The 16,757-nt window shown below is 53.5% G+C and overlaps 1 protein-coding gene across 2 annotated transcripts in view; it reads left to right on the top strand.

The window, feature by feature from the left end:
• The window catches only part of TTC7A (tetratricopeptide repeat domain 7A), a 119,957-nt gene that overhangs the window by 26,948 nt on the left and 76,252 nt on the right, over positions 1 to 16,757 (top strand). For both annotated transcript variants that reach the window (XM_012638868.1, XM_012638869.1), the window contains exons 4-5: positions 3,337 to 3,467; positions 6,376 to 6,491. In XM_012638868.1, the coding sequence (XP_012494322.1) occupies positions 3,337 to 3,467; positions 6,376 to 6,491 (247 nt within the window). The remainder of the gene's footprint in view (positions 1 to 3,336; positions 3,468 to 6,375; positions 6,492 to 16,757) is intronic.

Genomic DNA, 16,757 nt, shown 5'->3' with positions numbered 1-16,757 from the left:
TTTTTTTTTTTTTTGAATGTCGTAAAAATGAAACCATATAGCATGTAGTTTTTGATGTCTGGCTTCTTTTACACAATATAATTTCTGAGAAAGTCACCCATGTTGTTGTATATATAAGCGTTTTCTTTAAAAAGATTTTCTGAGTAGTATTCTGTTGTGTAAAATACTACAATTTGTGTATGAATTCTCCATGAACCATTTTTTACATGGAGAAGGAGAAACCCCTCCGGCTCTACACTTAGCTTGTGTGGATATGCTGTTCACCTGTGCGGGCATCCACGCACTGCACTGCCTAAACACTGGGCCTTGGGCTCCCCCTGGGGTGCAAAGATCAATCAGAAATGGGCAGGGAGGATGTTGACAGTGCAGGAAAAGGCACACATGTAGGCGATACAGCCAAAATGTTCTGATGGCTCAGAGGTAGGGAGGCTTAACTCCCCCTGGGAGGGCTGCAGAGGGAGGTGGCTTTGCTTTGAGCTTTCAGGGAGGAAGAGATTTGGAGTTCTCACGGAAGCACAGTGGGGAAGCCCCTGCTGCAAGAACAAACAACTGAAGCACAGGGAAGGTGGAGGCCCCACAGACCATCGTTCCTGAATTCACTACTTTGCAGTGGCCAGCCCAGCAGAGGCTTGGAACTGGCAGCTTGAACCTCCCAGCAGCTGGCATCACCCCTCCTGGTGCTGGACCCAGAGGTGGGGCAGGAGGGAACTCAGCCACGGCACATCTCTCTGGGGACCACGGGGCAGCGTGTTAAAACAGATCCACTCTGTGTCTTCCAGAGTTGGTGGCATCCTGCCACCTGTAGCTGGTCTCCCAGGCCAGGCCCATGAGCAGTTGTATGTTTGTCCACCTTCCTGCCCGTCTGGGGAGGAGAGGTGGCCCAGCTCAGCAGTGAGCGCCACGGCCTGCCTCCTTGATTCTTGCTCTGTTCCTCCTCCCCTGTAGTCCTGTGCAGTGAGGCGCTTTCCCCTCTTGGTTGTCAGGCATTTGGCACGTTGACACTCGGTGACCTGGGCAACGTGAATCTTTGTGTTGAGCAAGGGCCTTCATGTTCTGTGCCTGCCTGTCCCCAGGCTGAGACACCCTGACCTTTAGTCCCACCCCAGGACTTAGTCACACTCCAACCCAGCAGAGGGCAAGGTCACTGAATCTGTTTGCATTGGAATCTAGCTAAGAAAAACAGTCATAATTCCTTACTTTGTGTTTGCAGAGCACTTTGTACTTTGTCAGATGTGATCAGGCTTGTGGTTCTTTCTTCCTGCCAGCCAGTCCTTGTGTGGTACCTACTGTGTGCCAGCTGTGAAAAGGTGAACATGGTCAGGTTGATGCCTGGAAGGAGAGTCTGGTTAAGGTTAGGAAGAAATAAGTATAAGAAATGAGGAGACAGGACTATATGTAGACTGGAGCTCAAAGGAGGGAGTGGTTGGTCATACCAGGGAATATCAGGAAGGGCTTCACAGAGGAGTGATCGGAAGGTGAGCAGTGATTCTGGGGGGACTTGGTGGGGAGGGTACACTCCAGGCGAGAGGAGCAACTTGAGCAAGTCAGGAAGGTAGCCCCCAACCCAGCAGTGGGGAGCTGGAGGTGGCGTGGATGTGGCGGGTGGGGTGGGAGTTGAGGTGGGGGGTGACAGGGTGGGCCTAGAAAGCCTGGTACGGACCCTCCTGGGGACTAGAGTAGAATGAGACTGGAGGCAGGGAGGCCAGCTAGGAGGCTGCCGTGGTCATCCACTCAAGAGGTGAAGCCTGAAGTAAGGCAGTAGGAGTAGGAGGAGGGGAGGTGGTGAATGTCAAGGACTTGGTCATCAGGTGGGTGTTGGGGCACATAGGGTAGGAAATAATTGCGGATTCTACCATTATACATTCCCTCAGTCAGTTCATCTTGAGCACTTACTGCGTGTAAAGTACCTCGCAGGGCACAAAGACAAGATGGACACGGATTCTGCCCATTGGGAACTGACAGTCCAGAAGGACAACACTCTCTGATCAGGTCCGTGTTAGCTGCAGGTGACAGAAACACAAATCAAACTCACTTTGACAAAAAAGGAAGGAAGGGAGGGAGGGAAGAAAAGAAAACGAAAAGAAAAGAAAGAAGGTGTGCTTGGGGGTGTTTATTGGCTCATACACTGGAAAGTTTTAGGGGGTAGGGCTTCAGGCAAGGCTGAATCTAGGTGCTCAAACAATGTCTTTAGGAGTCTTTTCCATCATGTCTCATCTTTAGTCTGTGTGTGCACTTCATTTTTTGCCATGAGTAAGAGTTATTCAGTGTTTTTCCTGTCTTAAAAAAAAAAAAAACCTGCCACAAATATAGTTGTTCTTCTTGACAGCATTCATTTCTAGTGAGTTTAACAATGCTTTTCCTTCTTTGTTTCTTACAGATTTTTTTTTTTTTTTTTGCCCTTGGAGCTATGCTTTTATTTTATTAATTTTTTAGAAATTTTTGATTGTGTTTAAAAAAACCACATAACATAAAATTTACCATCTTAACCATTTTTAAGTGTACAGTTCCATAGTGTTATCTACAGTCACATTGTGTAGACTTCAGGTGAAGGCAGGCTTTCCCTGACATTCCCGGGCAGACCTAGGGTACCAGCTCACCAACCGGTGGAAAGAGTAACGTTCTGAGACTGATTCCCATTGGCCCAGATGGGGCTCTGTGCTCACCCTTGGCCAGTCACTGTGGCCCTTGTGATCAGCTGTGACTGCAGGAGGGTTGGCCAGAGGGAAAGAGAGGTGCCAGTACTGAAAGATGGGAAGTGGGTATCGGGGAGGCAAAACCAGCAGGTGTCTGCTGCAGGCGGATGAGACCTGACCACAGATAACTTAGGCGAGGTAGAGACGGTTTGGTTCCATAGGAAGGGTTCGTATAAAATGCTGTGTGACTCAAGCACCTGCTGTGTGGGTGCTGTGCTGGAGATTGTGGCCACCCAAAAAGGCCCGCCTTTGCCCGCATAGAGCTTTCACTAGTCGGGGAGAAAAGGGCTGTCAGACATGACCACAATGCAGCATGGAAAGTGGTCAGCACCTGGAGGGTGGATGTTGCTCTTCTAACATCTGGAAGGAGGGTTCAGGAAGGGCTTTCTGAGGGCGTTGGACCGGGGGTGGCGTGCTGTGATTCCCCAGGGGCCTGGGTGCCTTCTGTTGGCCACTGCTTGCTCTCAGCCACCGCTAATACCACCGTTGCTTTAGCTTCCTCCCTCCCCTCCGCAGACCTCACCTCCCACTGGCTGCTCCAGAGCATATGTCCCCTCAGATGAGCCCACCCTGGGCCCGTGGGAAGGGCCTGGAGTCGGGGGCCTGAGCAGGGTAGGTCTGAGATGCTCCCTTGCTCTTGCAGGCCTCTCCCTGGAACGCCTACCCAGCTCCATCGCCTCCCGCTTCCGCCTGACCGAGAGGGAGGAGGAAGTGATCGCCTGTTTCGAGAGGGCCTCCTGGATCGCTCAGGTGTTCCTGCAGGAATTGGAGAAGGTGAGCTGGGAATAGCAAGGCCATGGCAGCCGCTGCTGTCTGTCCAGCAGCTGTATCTACAGGCCCCCACTGAGCCCTGGGCCACCTTGTACAAACCAGAAAAAGCTGCCCCCGTCCCCTGAAGACACTGTCCTTCATCAGTTGGAAAACCTATTATGGTATACTGATTCTGTTAGAATGAGCCTCTTTACTGCCAGGAAATAGCTTTAATAAACAAATGAGTAAGTGCCGTCTGTGGGGCATCAGGAAGTCCTTGGCGAACTCAGCTTATACGACCAAACACGACAGCCCTGTTTTGTATTCATTAACGTGCTCACTCCTCACGACAACCCTCTGAAGTGGGCACATGTTTATCCCTGTTTAAGAGATGAGGTTTAGGGAGGGTAAATCATTTGCTCCCCACTATCCCCTTGGAAGGGGCAGAGTCGGTCTAGTCCCTGCAGTTAGACGTCCTTCCCTGCTCTCAATGTTCCGGAAGCTCATTGCTGGGTCCCCTGGGGAGGCCTTTGGGAGGCCAGCAACAAGCTGGCCAGCAGGGCTCTGGCAGTTCTCAGTCGCTCCTCTCTGAGCTCCCCCATGGTGGGCCTGCGTGTAAGCAGCATTCCGGGGTGAGCTTCCCAGTCCTCCCCCTTCTGAGGGGCTCTTGGTTTACTGCGAGAGGGACAAGCACCTACATTTGATGGAGATGCTGCTAGCATTTGTTGACTGCCTGTTTGGGTGTCAGGCACTACTCCGCGTGCTTTATACTCATTCTATAATTTATAGACACAGACAGGATGAAGTGGGTACTGTTGTTATTCCCATTTACAAATAAGAAGACGCAAGTTTGGAGAGGAGTTAGATAGCTTCCTGGAGTTCATACAGTTAGTAAGTGGCGTTGGCAGGATTGAACCCAGGGCGTGTGGCTCTGAGTGCTCATGGGGGAAACCCTGGGGGTGGTGCGTAGGCGTTCTGTTTAGTAGATGTTTCATGCGTGTTAGACGCGGTTCCATAGCTGAGCAGATAGGCCTGGCGTCCTGAAGGAGGAGGTGGTCATGAGCTGAGAGACTGAGAGCCCAGGAGACACTTGCTCCTCACCTACTTTGGCACATGCCAGAATGTCAGCCCAGCACCTGTGTTGCGACAGGCCTTGTTGGAGGCGTCCGCCTCAGGCCAGGCCACTTCCCCAGGGCAGGGATCCTCAACCGCAGCACCACTGACGTTTGGGGCAGATAATTCTTTACTGAGGGGGCTGCCCTGTGTAATGTGGGATGTTTAGCACCCCTGGCCTCTACCCGCTAGCTGCCGGCAGCAGCCCCGCACCCAATTTGTGACAACAAAAAATGTCTCTAGATACTGCCAAATGTCCCCTGAGGGAAAAATCGCCCCCATTAAGAACCACTGCCCCAGGGTCCCTCTGCTTGATTGGACTCCAGGAGGAAAGGGGAAGGGGTGGAGGGGCTCCAGTGCCCGCTCCCTGGCCGAGGCCACCTGGAGACATGGCATGCTTGAGTTGACCACCAAAGTTACGTGGTCACTGCCAGACAGCAGCGTTTTAGGAGCTCTTCTCCTCTGCATTGCACATACTTTGGGGGAAACTTTGATGAAGAAGATAAAGTCTGCTTCTCAGCTGGAAGCCGAGGCTTTGGTCTTTTCAGAGGAGGTTGAAGTGTTGAGCTATAATAGTGTCCAGGGCCAGAATCCCGTGCCTGGCGGCCATGGGCAAACAAATGGGCCCCGATGCCTGACTATCCCAACTTGAGGGAGGGCAGGCCATTGAACCCTGTGCATTCTCAGAAAGGCTGTGTGTCCCTCCTGAGACCCAGCCCCGGCCTCTGAGGTGCTAGGAACCTCTCTTAAATCTACTTTGATTTCTGAAAGATAAGGTAGATGGATAGCTCATTGATTTTTTTTCTCAGATCAGACAAGGGAGGTGGCATACTGAGGGCAGGCCTATCTGACTGGGGCTGGGTGACCCTGTTAGCACTGAGGCTTAAGTGACAGCTCAGTGCAAAATGTACTTGTTTCTCAGCTTTTCCTGGAACCAGGGGTCTCAGCACTTGTGACGTTCTGACATTCCATGTTGTATGACTGAGACAGTGCAGTGCCTGGCATACAGTAGGCACTGAAATGTTTGTGGAATAAAAGAACCAGTAAGTAGTAGCAATAGCCTGGACTCCATCGCTGGCTAGACTTTGTGATCTTAGGCACTTTCTGAGCCTCTGTTTTCTCTTCTATATAATGCAGACAAAACCAGCCTTCTAGGGCCGTTATGAGGCTTAAATAAGATGTTGGCTTTTGGTGGCTATTCCATAAGTTCTCTTTCCTTACCTGGGGTGGAGATGGGGATATGGACAGCAGTGGGCCCAGGAGACAGAGCCCCTGCCCTGTGGGAGTGAAGTCTGGGGGGAGATGAGGTTTGCACACATGTAGGAGAGCAGGAAAGTGGTGCTGTGGGAGGCGGTCTCTCTACCACGTGCTCAGGCAGCAAGTACTGTCCGGTTGAAGAAGAAGTGTGTAGCACGGAGGGTAAGAGTGTAGATTCAAGCCTGACTGCCTGGCTCCACCACCCACAGCCTGAGTGACCTCGGAGCAGGAAGAGAGCCTCTCTGTGCCTCAGTGTTCTCATCTGTGCAATGGGCATGATGACCATTCCTACCTGATAGGGTTGCCCTAAGGACTAAACAAGTTAATGAATATAAAGCTCTGTGATTATTGAATAAATAATTTTAGACACGGGGCATGTGAGCATCCAGCGTTTGAATGGGGAGTGCTTCAGACATATTTTAAAGAATTGTACCACGTGCCCCAGGGCAGCTGGGACTGGGATGGTGATGGGCCACCTCCTCCAGCTGGACTGACCCTTGCTTCCCGGCCCCTCTGCCTCAGAACTTTGAGACAGTGGCTCTCTCTCTTGTCCCCTTCCCAGACCACAAATAACATCACGTCGAGGCATCTGAAAGGCTCTCACCCAGTTGACCATGAGCTCACCTACTTCCTGGAAGCCGCCCTGCAGAGCGCCTACGTGAAAAACCTGAAGAAGGGGTAGGTTGCTGGCAGTCGAGCGGGACCTGGACGTTTCTCTCTGGTCTGGGGCTTTTGAAGTGGCCTTAAGGGTGGTCTTCTGCTCCTGGCGTGTGCGCCTGCACGCGTGCTCTCGGGAGAGGATCAAGCGGGGCTGGCTCATGTCATGCCTTGTCAGACGGAGGCGTGCGGAGGCGCTCTGGGTTGGAAGGGCCAAGCTTCAGGAAGCTGCGGGAGCAATAAGGCCTGCGCGTGCTTTGGGGAAACTGCTGAGAAGAGAAACAGGAGCGGTTTCTCGAGAGGGGAGAGTGCCGGGAGCCTGGGTGCTTGGGAGGTGATGTCGGGGAAGGTGATGCTCTTGGGAAGAGCAGAGGACGGTGAGCGGGCCGTGGGGTGCCAGTCTGGCTCTGTTCACTGTCATCTGCAGTGTGGGTAAAGTCATTTCGTTTCTTTGAGCTTCAGGTTCCCAGAAATCAAATGGGAAGGCTGATTCCTACTCATTCCAGCTTTCAAGGGATGGTGGCGTGAGGGGAAGTATAGTGAAAATAAAGGCCTGGCACTATTTGGGGGCTGCGACTGTCCCTGCTGATGAGGTGGCGTAAAAGCTTGTCTTCTGTTCATTGTCTCAAGGGCCCCTGGGAAAACTCACCTATCTGAGACCCAAGAGCCGTGGTGCCTGGAAGGCCTCCGTTAGGCGTTTGCTCCTGGGGGAAGCAGGGCCCCCCTCCGAGAATAGTGCAGGGGGCGGCCCGTGCTGGCTGCCAGGCCAGGAGAGGTTGCTTCGTGGTGTGTTGGGTGGTGGTGGTGAGCGAGAGAAGCTGTGAGATCAGGAGTGCGTGCTGCCAGTGGCTCCGAGGAGGTTCTGTGGGTGCCCAGCCCTGTCTGCGGGTGATGCCTCTGCCAGTCTGGAGACTCCAGGCAGGGGCTGGAGTTTCCTGCCGGTTTCTGCAACAGAGACTTTGGGGCCCCTCAGCTCCCTCCTCTGCATCAGCACAGTCCTGTGCAGACACCATGGGCCAGGGCTGCAGGATGTCACCAGCGAGAGGGGGGCTCACGTGCCGAGTGCAGGCAGCGCCCGCGGGTGGCTCGTCACACCTCACCTCGGCCACGCAGGTAGTACCTCCTCCTCCCTGGCAAGGAGATCCAGGGCTAGGAGAGCACGGCTTTCCTTGTACTGACCGCCTGGAGTTCTCTGAAGCCCATATGTCATTTTTGGTATGATTTATTTGGTTAAATTTCACTTTATTCATTCCTTTCATTTAACCTGTTTTCGGATAGATGATTCTTACACATGGTACCTGTTTAGTAGGAAAAAACAAACTTACTGTTTTCTCCTCCTCTATATTTTCAACACAACACAGACCACTTCTGTGACCAAATGTGTGGGTTTTTTCCCCAACTCATAACCAATTCTCCAACACCAGCTGGGTGTCCTACAATTCGGTTCACTTCTGACGCTGGTGGGAGTTAGCACAGACCACAGGCTCAGTCCCACAAGACTCCCCCACCTCAGACACCCATCGCAAGCAGTAGGTCCTGAGGGCACCACCACTTCCGTCCAGCTTGGGTACAAACCAGAGGTTCCCATGACCCCTTCTCAGGTTCAGTAATTTGCCAGAGTAGCTCATGGAACCCCGGAAAGCAGTTTGCTTACTGTTTGATAGATTGATTACCATTATTAAAGGGTACAACTCGAGGACAGCCAGGTGGCAGAGATGCATGGAGCAAGGTACGGGAAGGGGTGCGGAGGGTCATGCCCCCTCTGGGTGCGCACCTTCCATGTGTTCAGCACCCAGAAGCTCTCCAAACACTGTGGTTTTCTGGATGCTTCATTATGTAGGCATGATTAAGTCATTGGCCATTGGTGAGCGATGCAACCTTCAGCTGCTCTCTGGACCTTTGCAGAAAAAATTTTCTGACCCCTGCTCCAAATAATCACTACTAACATTTTGAGGTATGTCTTTCATGTTTTTCTATGGGTAGATTTGCAGATATATTTTTTCTTTTTTTAAACGGCAGCAACATAGTACTCCAACATAGTACCCCAAAATACAAGTACATGCTGCTTGTATCTTGCTTGCTTTTTCTACGGGGGCTGGGCTGTGAGCCTCTTTCATCTTCCTGCTCCGTCTCTCCTCCCCACGAAGTTGCTGGCCATGGGGGTCGAGGGGAAGGTGGCTGCGCTCACGCCTGCAGGTGGGCTCAGGGCGGTGTGGGCGCACTGTGGACTGCGGCAGGTCAGGCTTGAGCTGGCCCCCAAGGCAGCAGGGAAGAGGCACAGAGACGGAGGAGTCAGGAGGGGCTGCCGAGGTGGGGTGAGGCTGAGGAGTCTGGGATGTGGGGATCTGCCGGGCAGGAGCTGTGGCCAAATACATTTGGGAAACAGTGGATTAAAGACTTCTCAGACCCTTTAGAACAGGAAGCTGAGTGAGCGTGAAGGAAGGTAGTGAGTCTCCAGGCCACGTGAAGTTTTGCAGACTTGGTTTGACATGGCGCCCTTGTGTGGGGTGGGCCCCGGGTATTCTGGGACTGCCAGGGAGCAGTGTGATTGCAGCACAGGGTGTCTGGCCCAGGCAGCCCCTCCATCCAGCGGGCATCCCTGTCCAACCCAGCAGCCCTGAGCTTAGGTCCTCAACTGCCTGGAGGAGAAGGAAGTGCAGTCGCTTGCCCAGAATTCGGAATATGCCCCTGGGGGCAGAGGTGGCTGCAATGATGAGGCAGGCAGGTGGGCCTGGACCTGGGGAAGGCCTGTGCCCTCTCCTGACTCGCTCCACTCTGCCCTTCTTGTTGGCTGGGGTGGGGGGTGGGGGGAACTGCACGAATCCCTGTCTTCCAAATGTCAGGAATTGGGTGGAAGGGTCTCAGCCAGAAAACAGGCTGCCTCCCTGCTCTCTCCTCACGCCTGGCCGCGCAGCAGAGTGGGAAGCGCAGCTGTGGAGGCAGCACACCCGGGAGTGACCCCAGCTCTGCTGCGGGAAGCCTATGTGTCCGTGCGCACGTCCCTTGAGCACTCTGCACCCCCGCTGCCCTTACCTGTACAGTGCAGGTGAGGACCATGCCCGCCTCGCAGCACCGCTGTGGGGATCAGATCATACGTGAACACCTGCCAGGGCACCTGATACATCACAGCTGCTTCGAAAAGCAAAGCATTATTATTTATTTTTATTATTTTTTGTGCAGGCCACAGCTGGGCAGGCTCTGATCCAAACATGAACTTTACACCTTTTGGGTTTTTTTTTTTTTTCTTTTATTTCCACATATTATGGGGGTACAGATGTTTAGGTTACGTATGTTGCCCTTGGTCCCCCCCGCCAAGTCCAAGTTTCAAATATGTCCATCCTTCGGGTGGTGCACATTGCACTCCTTGTGTATACAAATACCCGTCCCCTCCTCCCTCCTCCCCCCTCCCCCCTCCCCCCTGCCCAACATCCAATAAATGTTATTCTTATATGTGTATTTATGTGTTGATTAGTTAATACCAATTTGATGGTGAGTACAAATGGATCCCGTTCTTCTGCTCTTGTGGTGCCCCACTTTGGATAATGGGCTTAAGTTTAATCCAGGAAAGTATAAGAGGTGCTAAATCACTGTCATTTCTTATGATTGAGTAATATTCCATTGTAAACATATACCAAATTTTGATAATCCACTCATGGATTGACGGGCACTTGGGGCTGTTTCCACATTCTTGTAATAGTGAATTGTGCTGCCATAAACATTCGGGTGCAGATGTCCTTATCGTAGAATGTTTTGTGCTCTTTTGGGTAGATGCCTAATAGTGCTATTGCTGGATCGAATGGTATTTCTATTTTTAGCTCTCTGAGGTATCTCCAAATTCTTTTCCACAGAGGTTGCACTAATTTGCAGTCCCACCAGCAGTGTACAAGTGTTCCTCTTTTGGGTTTTTTTTAAATTTGTTGAGTGCTAGGCCAGGGAGGTGGCAGTGTCCCTGCTTGGGAGAGCCGAGGCGGCTGACCCCCAAGGGTGGGGCTGGCCACAGAGCCCGGCTCCTCAGAGCACCTGCGGCCATGGGAGGTGGGGCCTAGGGGTCAGCCCGCGGTGCTGAGGAGCACGGCTGCCTTGCTCCACCTCCGCCACCTGCTTTTGGGTCCTTTTTCGGTTGCTGAACTTTGGTTTCAGAGAGACAGTGGCCCAGAGGGCTGGTTCCTGTTTTTATTGCCCAGGCAGGTGTAGCTGGAGACCACTGTCACCCTTGCTTTGCTGTGCCCAAGGCTGCTGCCGGGAGCCCCCTCCCCTGGGAAAGCCCCTCCCTCTGCCAGTCTTGAGCTCCAGGGGGCAGATCTGGGCTACTGGAAAGATGCCACCCTCAGCTACCTGCCTGCAGAGATCTGGAAGGAAGGACAGGGGTCATCACACCCTATGAAGCCTAGTGTGAACCCGAGGAAGCTGACCCTGGTATCTAGGTGGGCTGCAGCCTGATTTTGTAAATAAACCTTTATTAGAACACGGCCACGCCCATTCTTTTATGTGTTGTCTCAGCACAGAGCTGAGTAGTTGTGATTGAGACCTTCTAGCAAAATCTATTATATTTGCTATCTTTATTTGCCCTTTACAGAAAACAGCTTGCTGACCCCTGCCCTACGGAGTTTAGAGGGTCCTTCCCAAGGACCCTCGTAGGCACAAAGGGCAGAGGTGCTGCTTTTTATATCGGAGCCCCATGGAGTAGATTTTGTGGGGAAGGGACAGTTCTAATTTCAGTATTCTGTCTCGTTCATTCATTCATTTAACAAATATTCATTCTAATAATGCATGTACTTATGAAGTGCTGGATTGGCACCAGGCACTTGTTAAATGCTCTGCTTGCATGTGTGTGTTAGTCCTCCCAACAGCCCTCTGAGGTGGGGACCACAGCGTCCCTGCTTCACAGATGGGAAACGAAGGCACAGAGGACAAAGGTGACCTGTCCCGGGCAGAGCCAGGATCATGTGTGGCCGAGCTGACTTTTGGAGCTGGTGCTCGTAACCACTAGGCTACACTGCCCCCACAGAAATCCTGTTCCTGAGACCCTGCCGCCACCCTCAAGGTGTTGCCTGCCTAGCATCAGTTCCCCCGAGGATGGTCGCGCTCGGCAGGTGCCATGTCTCAACTTTCAGTGTGCAAATTTGGTGGGTGCCCTTGCCATGTAAGCCAGGGTGGGGCCTGGGGGTTAGAGGCCGCTCTGTGGCCCTGAGCAAGCCCCTCCTCCACCCCACCAGCTGGGCTTCCCCCACCAAGATGGGGCTTCTGGTGGCCCTGCGTCCTGGGGTGTGAGGGTTGGGTACGAGAGAAGGGGTGCAGAACACCTGGAGGACAGACCTCAGCTGTTAACTCCCTTTCTGCAGAGGGTCCCCCCGCCGCCTCCTCTGGGGTCACCTGCTCCCCTCTCCCACAGCTGCATTTTCTGCAGGTGTAATGAGGTCAAGGTGGACATCAGGGACGGCCAGGAGGAAGGAGGGAGAGAGAGCAGCATGATCTCGCACCAGCGGCCTGCCGGGCCGGACCGTGTGCTGACTGTACAGTGCTCTGGGAAGAAGGCCAGGTGACCCCGCTTCACTAGTGAGGGGACAGAGGCTTGAAGAGATTGAGTCGCTTGGCCAGGCTTATGCACTGGGATTCTAGCTCCAGGTTGGAGTGGCCTAGATACCTGTGCCGTTTGGGTGTGGAAGGGCAAGTGCGGGGGAAAGGCAGGGCCCCGAGATGGCTGGGAGCACTGACTCAGGCTCACTTTGCCCCTCCGGGACTCTGAATCACCATTCTCGAAGGTTGGCTCCTCTTCCTGCAGGTGGTCCCGCCCCTCCTCAGGGCCTGTTTCCTCCCATCTGCATTCTGCACACTCAGGCTGTGCGTGTGGCCCGCGGGTCTGTGTGTGTGTGTGTGTGTGTGTGTGTGTGTGTGTGTGTGTGTGTTTGTGTGTCGGCAGCGGGCAGAGGCATTCACTGACCCTTTGGGAAAGCCCAAGCCATTTCATCACCTCTCTGTCCCTGCAGCTCTGCCCCCTCCCTTCGTCCTCCTGAAGCACACATTTCAGTCCTCACAGCCAGGATGCGGGCCCCACCCTGCCCCGACCTCACCAAGTGAAGAGGAATGGAAATTGAATCATCGTGTCTTTCCAAGTAAACAGCCCAAACAGTCTAAAGTCTCTGCGTGTGAGTAGCAGTCCCCAGGACATGTGGCAGTTGCTGAGTCCCTCTGTCTGTTTGCTGGGGCCACGTCCAGCCCAGAGGTGGCCCTGGGATGTGACGGAGGTATTTAAAGCAGGGCTGCAGCCCCGTGTGCCTGGCTGGACTGTAAATAATTTCTGTGCCCCTTCCTCAGCGCAGTAGCTAATGTTTGTTGAGTGCTTTCTGAATGCCAGGCAGAATGCTAATGCCCCTCTGTGTAGTCCTGTGAAACAGAAACTAGTGCCATCCCCATCTTACTGAGAAAGGGAGGATTAAGTAACTGCCCAAAGTCACTGGGCTAAGAGGTGGTAGAGCGCAAAAGTGTGCCTGGGCTGAGCCCGGTCTGCGTGCCCACAGCCCGCGGCCTTCCTCAGTGCGTAGCCCCAGCAGACCGCCTACCACCGTGGCGCTGCACCAATGAGCGTTTGTAGTTACGTATTATTGTCCTTTGGTCAAAGTTTTATCCTCTTAGGTGAATCACCAGTTCCAATATTTTTCTTATACATTTGTTGTTATTGTTAGGAAGTTAAAAAATAATATAAAGTTACCTTAGCCCAGGGTTTCTCAGCGTCGGCGCTATTGATATTTTGAGCCAGATAGCTCTTCATTGTGGGGGCTGCCCTATATATTGTAGGTTTCAGCAACATCTCTGGCTTCTACCCACTAGATGCCAGTAGCACCCCTCCCCCCATGCGTGACAATCAAAAATGGCTGCAGAGGTTGACAAATGTCCTTGGTGGGAGGAGGTTTGAGGGGGTGAAATAGTCCCCGGCTGAGAACCACTGTCCTAGCTCAAGGTGCTAGAAGCAGAAGTTCAGGGGTAGAGTGAGACAAAAATACCTGATCGGTCATCTTCTCCAGGGCAGCTTGGCGAACTCTTTTAAAGGGCGGCAAGCCACTTCCTCCCTGTTAAGTTCAATTTCCTGCCCTACTGGGCTCTTGGGGTGTTGAGGAAGGTGGGAGAAACCCTTCCCAGTGCTCTGTGAGCTCACAGCCCAGCGGGGGATCAGGGCCGAGGTGAGAAAGCCAGAGAAGAGCCCACAGTTCATTTCCTATATGGCGTCTGGTGCCCACTGGGTGCCAGGCACCTGCCCGCACTTGGGGGTTAGAGCTGAGAACAGGGCAAGGTCCCGCCTTTACGGAGCTTGCATCCCACGTGTGGCCGGCAGTGACGTTCAGGCCGTGCTCTGTGCCAGGGAGAGAAAGAGGGCAGGGAGGTGGGGGTGCTGCCTGGGAGGGGTGGCGCCCCAGGCACCTGAGGAGCAGTGCACCTGAGAGGCCAGGTGGAGTGGGGCCAGCACAGAGTGCCGCTCAGGGGAGGGCCGGTGGGCTGCCAGCTTCCTTCCCTGCAGAACCTGAGAGCCTGAGCTCATTTGCAGCCTCCAGAGGGGCTGGAGGAGCCCCTGCTGAGAATAGAGTGGGGCCAGAGGGCCACAGCAGTGTCCGCCCCCGGGGTCCCGCCTGGTCCCTCTGATCCAGGACTGACATAAACTCAGAGTGGGGTGGTGTCCACTCTGCAAAGTGGGTGGTGTTTGCTTGAGCCCAGACAGCTTCCCTCTTATTCTGAGCCTCAGGAAGCCTGGACTTCCCTCACGCCTAAGTCTGAGGCTGCTGCCCACTCACTCATGCAGTATGTGAGGGACATTAATTTTTTCCAGGGGCCTTGCCCTATTGATCCAGCAGTTAATTCCCCCAGATGACTCCTGCCCCTTGCTCTGTGGCTGATGCCAGCGTTCCTAATTAAGCTAGAACAGAAAGCACTGGCCTGAAAGGACCGGCAGGAATTGGGAGGGCCCCCTGCACAGGGCGGGGGGTGAGCAGGTCTGGGGGGACTCCACTTCCCCATGCTGCCACCAGAGGGCAGCCGTGGACTCTGGTTGGAGCCTCGCCCCAGGCAGCTCCGCAGCCACCGGCTGCCAGGAGGGGGCACCTTTCTGGCATGTTCTTGGGGGGGGCATTGGCAGCTGGGTCCGGGGTCCCGGCTATAGGGGAGGCTCTAAAAAGGAGCTTGGTTCTCCTTTGCATGAGGCAGCTCCTGGGGTGAGGCAGAGGGGGACCTGGGGAGGGGAGAGGGTGATGCAATGCCAGGGCCAGGTTGTCCCTGTCACCGGCTCTGACCTCACCAGGACGAGTACCTGGGCATCTCCCAAGAATAAGAACGTGAGCTGACTCTGCCCTTCACCCAGAGTGGGCAAGGAGCCATTTCTCTTTGGGTTGATTTTTTTCCCCTTCCTTCTGCCTAGACCCGGCAGAACCCATTCTCTGCCCAGGGCTGGGAGTGAGCCTGGGCCATGTGTGTTGAGCCAGGTGAACTATATGTTTTGTGTTTGTCCTTTAAAAAAATTTTTTTTTTTAATTACTAGAGCAACATGTGCTCACCGTACCAAAACTAAACAATAGAGAAGGGAGCGTGTGTGTTTTCTAAGGGAGTTCCCCGGGACTTGGCAGGTTGTTCAGGCCTGTGAAAACACGGTCCCTTTCTGTGGTGTGTGTACTGTGGTGTGTGTGTGTGTGTGGTGTGTGTGGTGGTGCGCGTGCTCCACCTTGCTAGCTAGGTGCCGAGTCAGAGAGGGAGTGGAGGCACCTTAGAAAACCCAGCCTGCTGGGTATGACCCATGAGCTTTGTGTTCAGCCACAGTCATTCTGTCTTCTTCTCACAGGGCTGGGGGAGGGCGGCAGTCAGCTTGTTCTCGGGGTTTCAGGGGCCAGAGTCACCCAGCAGTGAAGCCCATCCTCACAGCCTTGTGCTAGTCTATGTCATGCTTTGGGGTACTGAGTAACCTCTGAGGCCCACCCCAGCCTCTCTTAATGCACAGTCTTTATATGTTTTTAGCACGCACCTCCTGATTCTCCCACCCCCAGCTCCCACCTCACTAAGGAGGAAAGAGCCCTGGACGTGCTCAGTGCCGTGCGAGGGGGGTGTCACAGCCTTATTCTGGGGCTGGGGGTGAAGAGGAGAGTTTTAGTTTTTGAAACAGGATGCGTGTCTGTGGCAGGAGTGAACAGCTTGGTAACCATGTGAACTTCACCTGACCTTGTCCCCTGCTCCACCCCTCCAGCTGTTGGGATCCGCCAACTGTCTATGCTCTTCTGGGTCTCTGACCAGAAACCTCTCATGCACAAGCAGCGGTGCCAGCCCTGAAATGGGGACTTCTGGCCAGGGTCATATGTACCTGTATCTGTTTAGCAATCAATTCCATGCAATCTGATTCAGCGATCAACTCCATGCATTTCTCGTTCTCCATTTCAAATCAAACCGATTCCCCCCTCCTTAATATTTGTTGAGCACCTACTGTGTGCAAAACCCTTTGCTAAGCTCTGAGTAAATCAGGAGTGTGGCTGATGGGACAGCCTGTGAATGAGATATCCATTCACTTATTCAGGCTCTTGTTTCATTCCACCAATATTTGTGGAGTGCCTGTTATGAATGGGGCTGAGGACCAGCACTTGGTATGCAGTAGGCACTTTGTGAAGACTTAGTCACTTGTGTCCTTGGAGCTCTGGAGTTCAGATGTCCAGGAGAGGGAGGTGTAACTGTGCTAGGTCTTTCTCAGGGTTAAAAGGGAGTGAAGTCCGAGCCCCTTTGTGCCTGACATAAGCCCACCTCTCCCATTAGGTAAGTGGTGGCCTAGAAAGGCAGCCATCTTCCAGGCTTTAGTTTTCCCATGGGCACTTGGGGATTGATTTATTCAGCAATGATTTCTCTAGTGCCTTGCTGGTGTGGGGACGACAGAGCCTGCCTGCCTCATCGGCCTCATCGAAAGCTGCGAGGACTGAACAAGGGGAAGAGCTTTGCAAAACGTGCACCGCTGCCTGCTGCTGCCAAGGGGACTGGAGGAGCTTGCCAGCCCCTTGCACGTCCCACCTGGGGGCCGCCCCAAGACAAGCCGTGTCCTTGACCCATCCCCACACCCACGACTCTTTCTGTTCCTGCCCAATCAGGCTTTACTTGAGTTGGAATAAACGGCTTCCTGGCTTCTCCCCACGCAGCCTATTTCTGGGCCAGAGTTTGTTTGAGGCCCTGTTTGAATATTGTTAAAAGTGAGCAGCTTTGCTCAGAAAGGTCAGCGTGAGAGACGAGAACAAAGAGATCTTTCAAGCTGGCCTCTCCCAGGGCAGTCCCAAA

The sequence above is a fragment of the Propithecus coquereli genome, unplaced genomic scaffold (genome assembly GCF_000956105.1).
Source record: "Propithecus coquereli isolate 6110/MARCELLA unplaced genomic scaffold, Pcoq_1.0 Scaffold136, whole genome shotgun sequence".
In the NCBI taxonomy this organism is placed as follows: domain Eukaryota; kingdom Metazoa; phylum Chordata; class Mammalia; order Primates; family Indriidae; genus Propithecus; species Propithecus coquereli.
The sequence above is the reverse complement of the archived record's forward strand: the minus strand, read 5'-3'. Positions and strand labels throughout refer to the sequence as shown.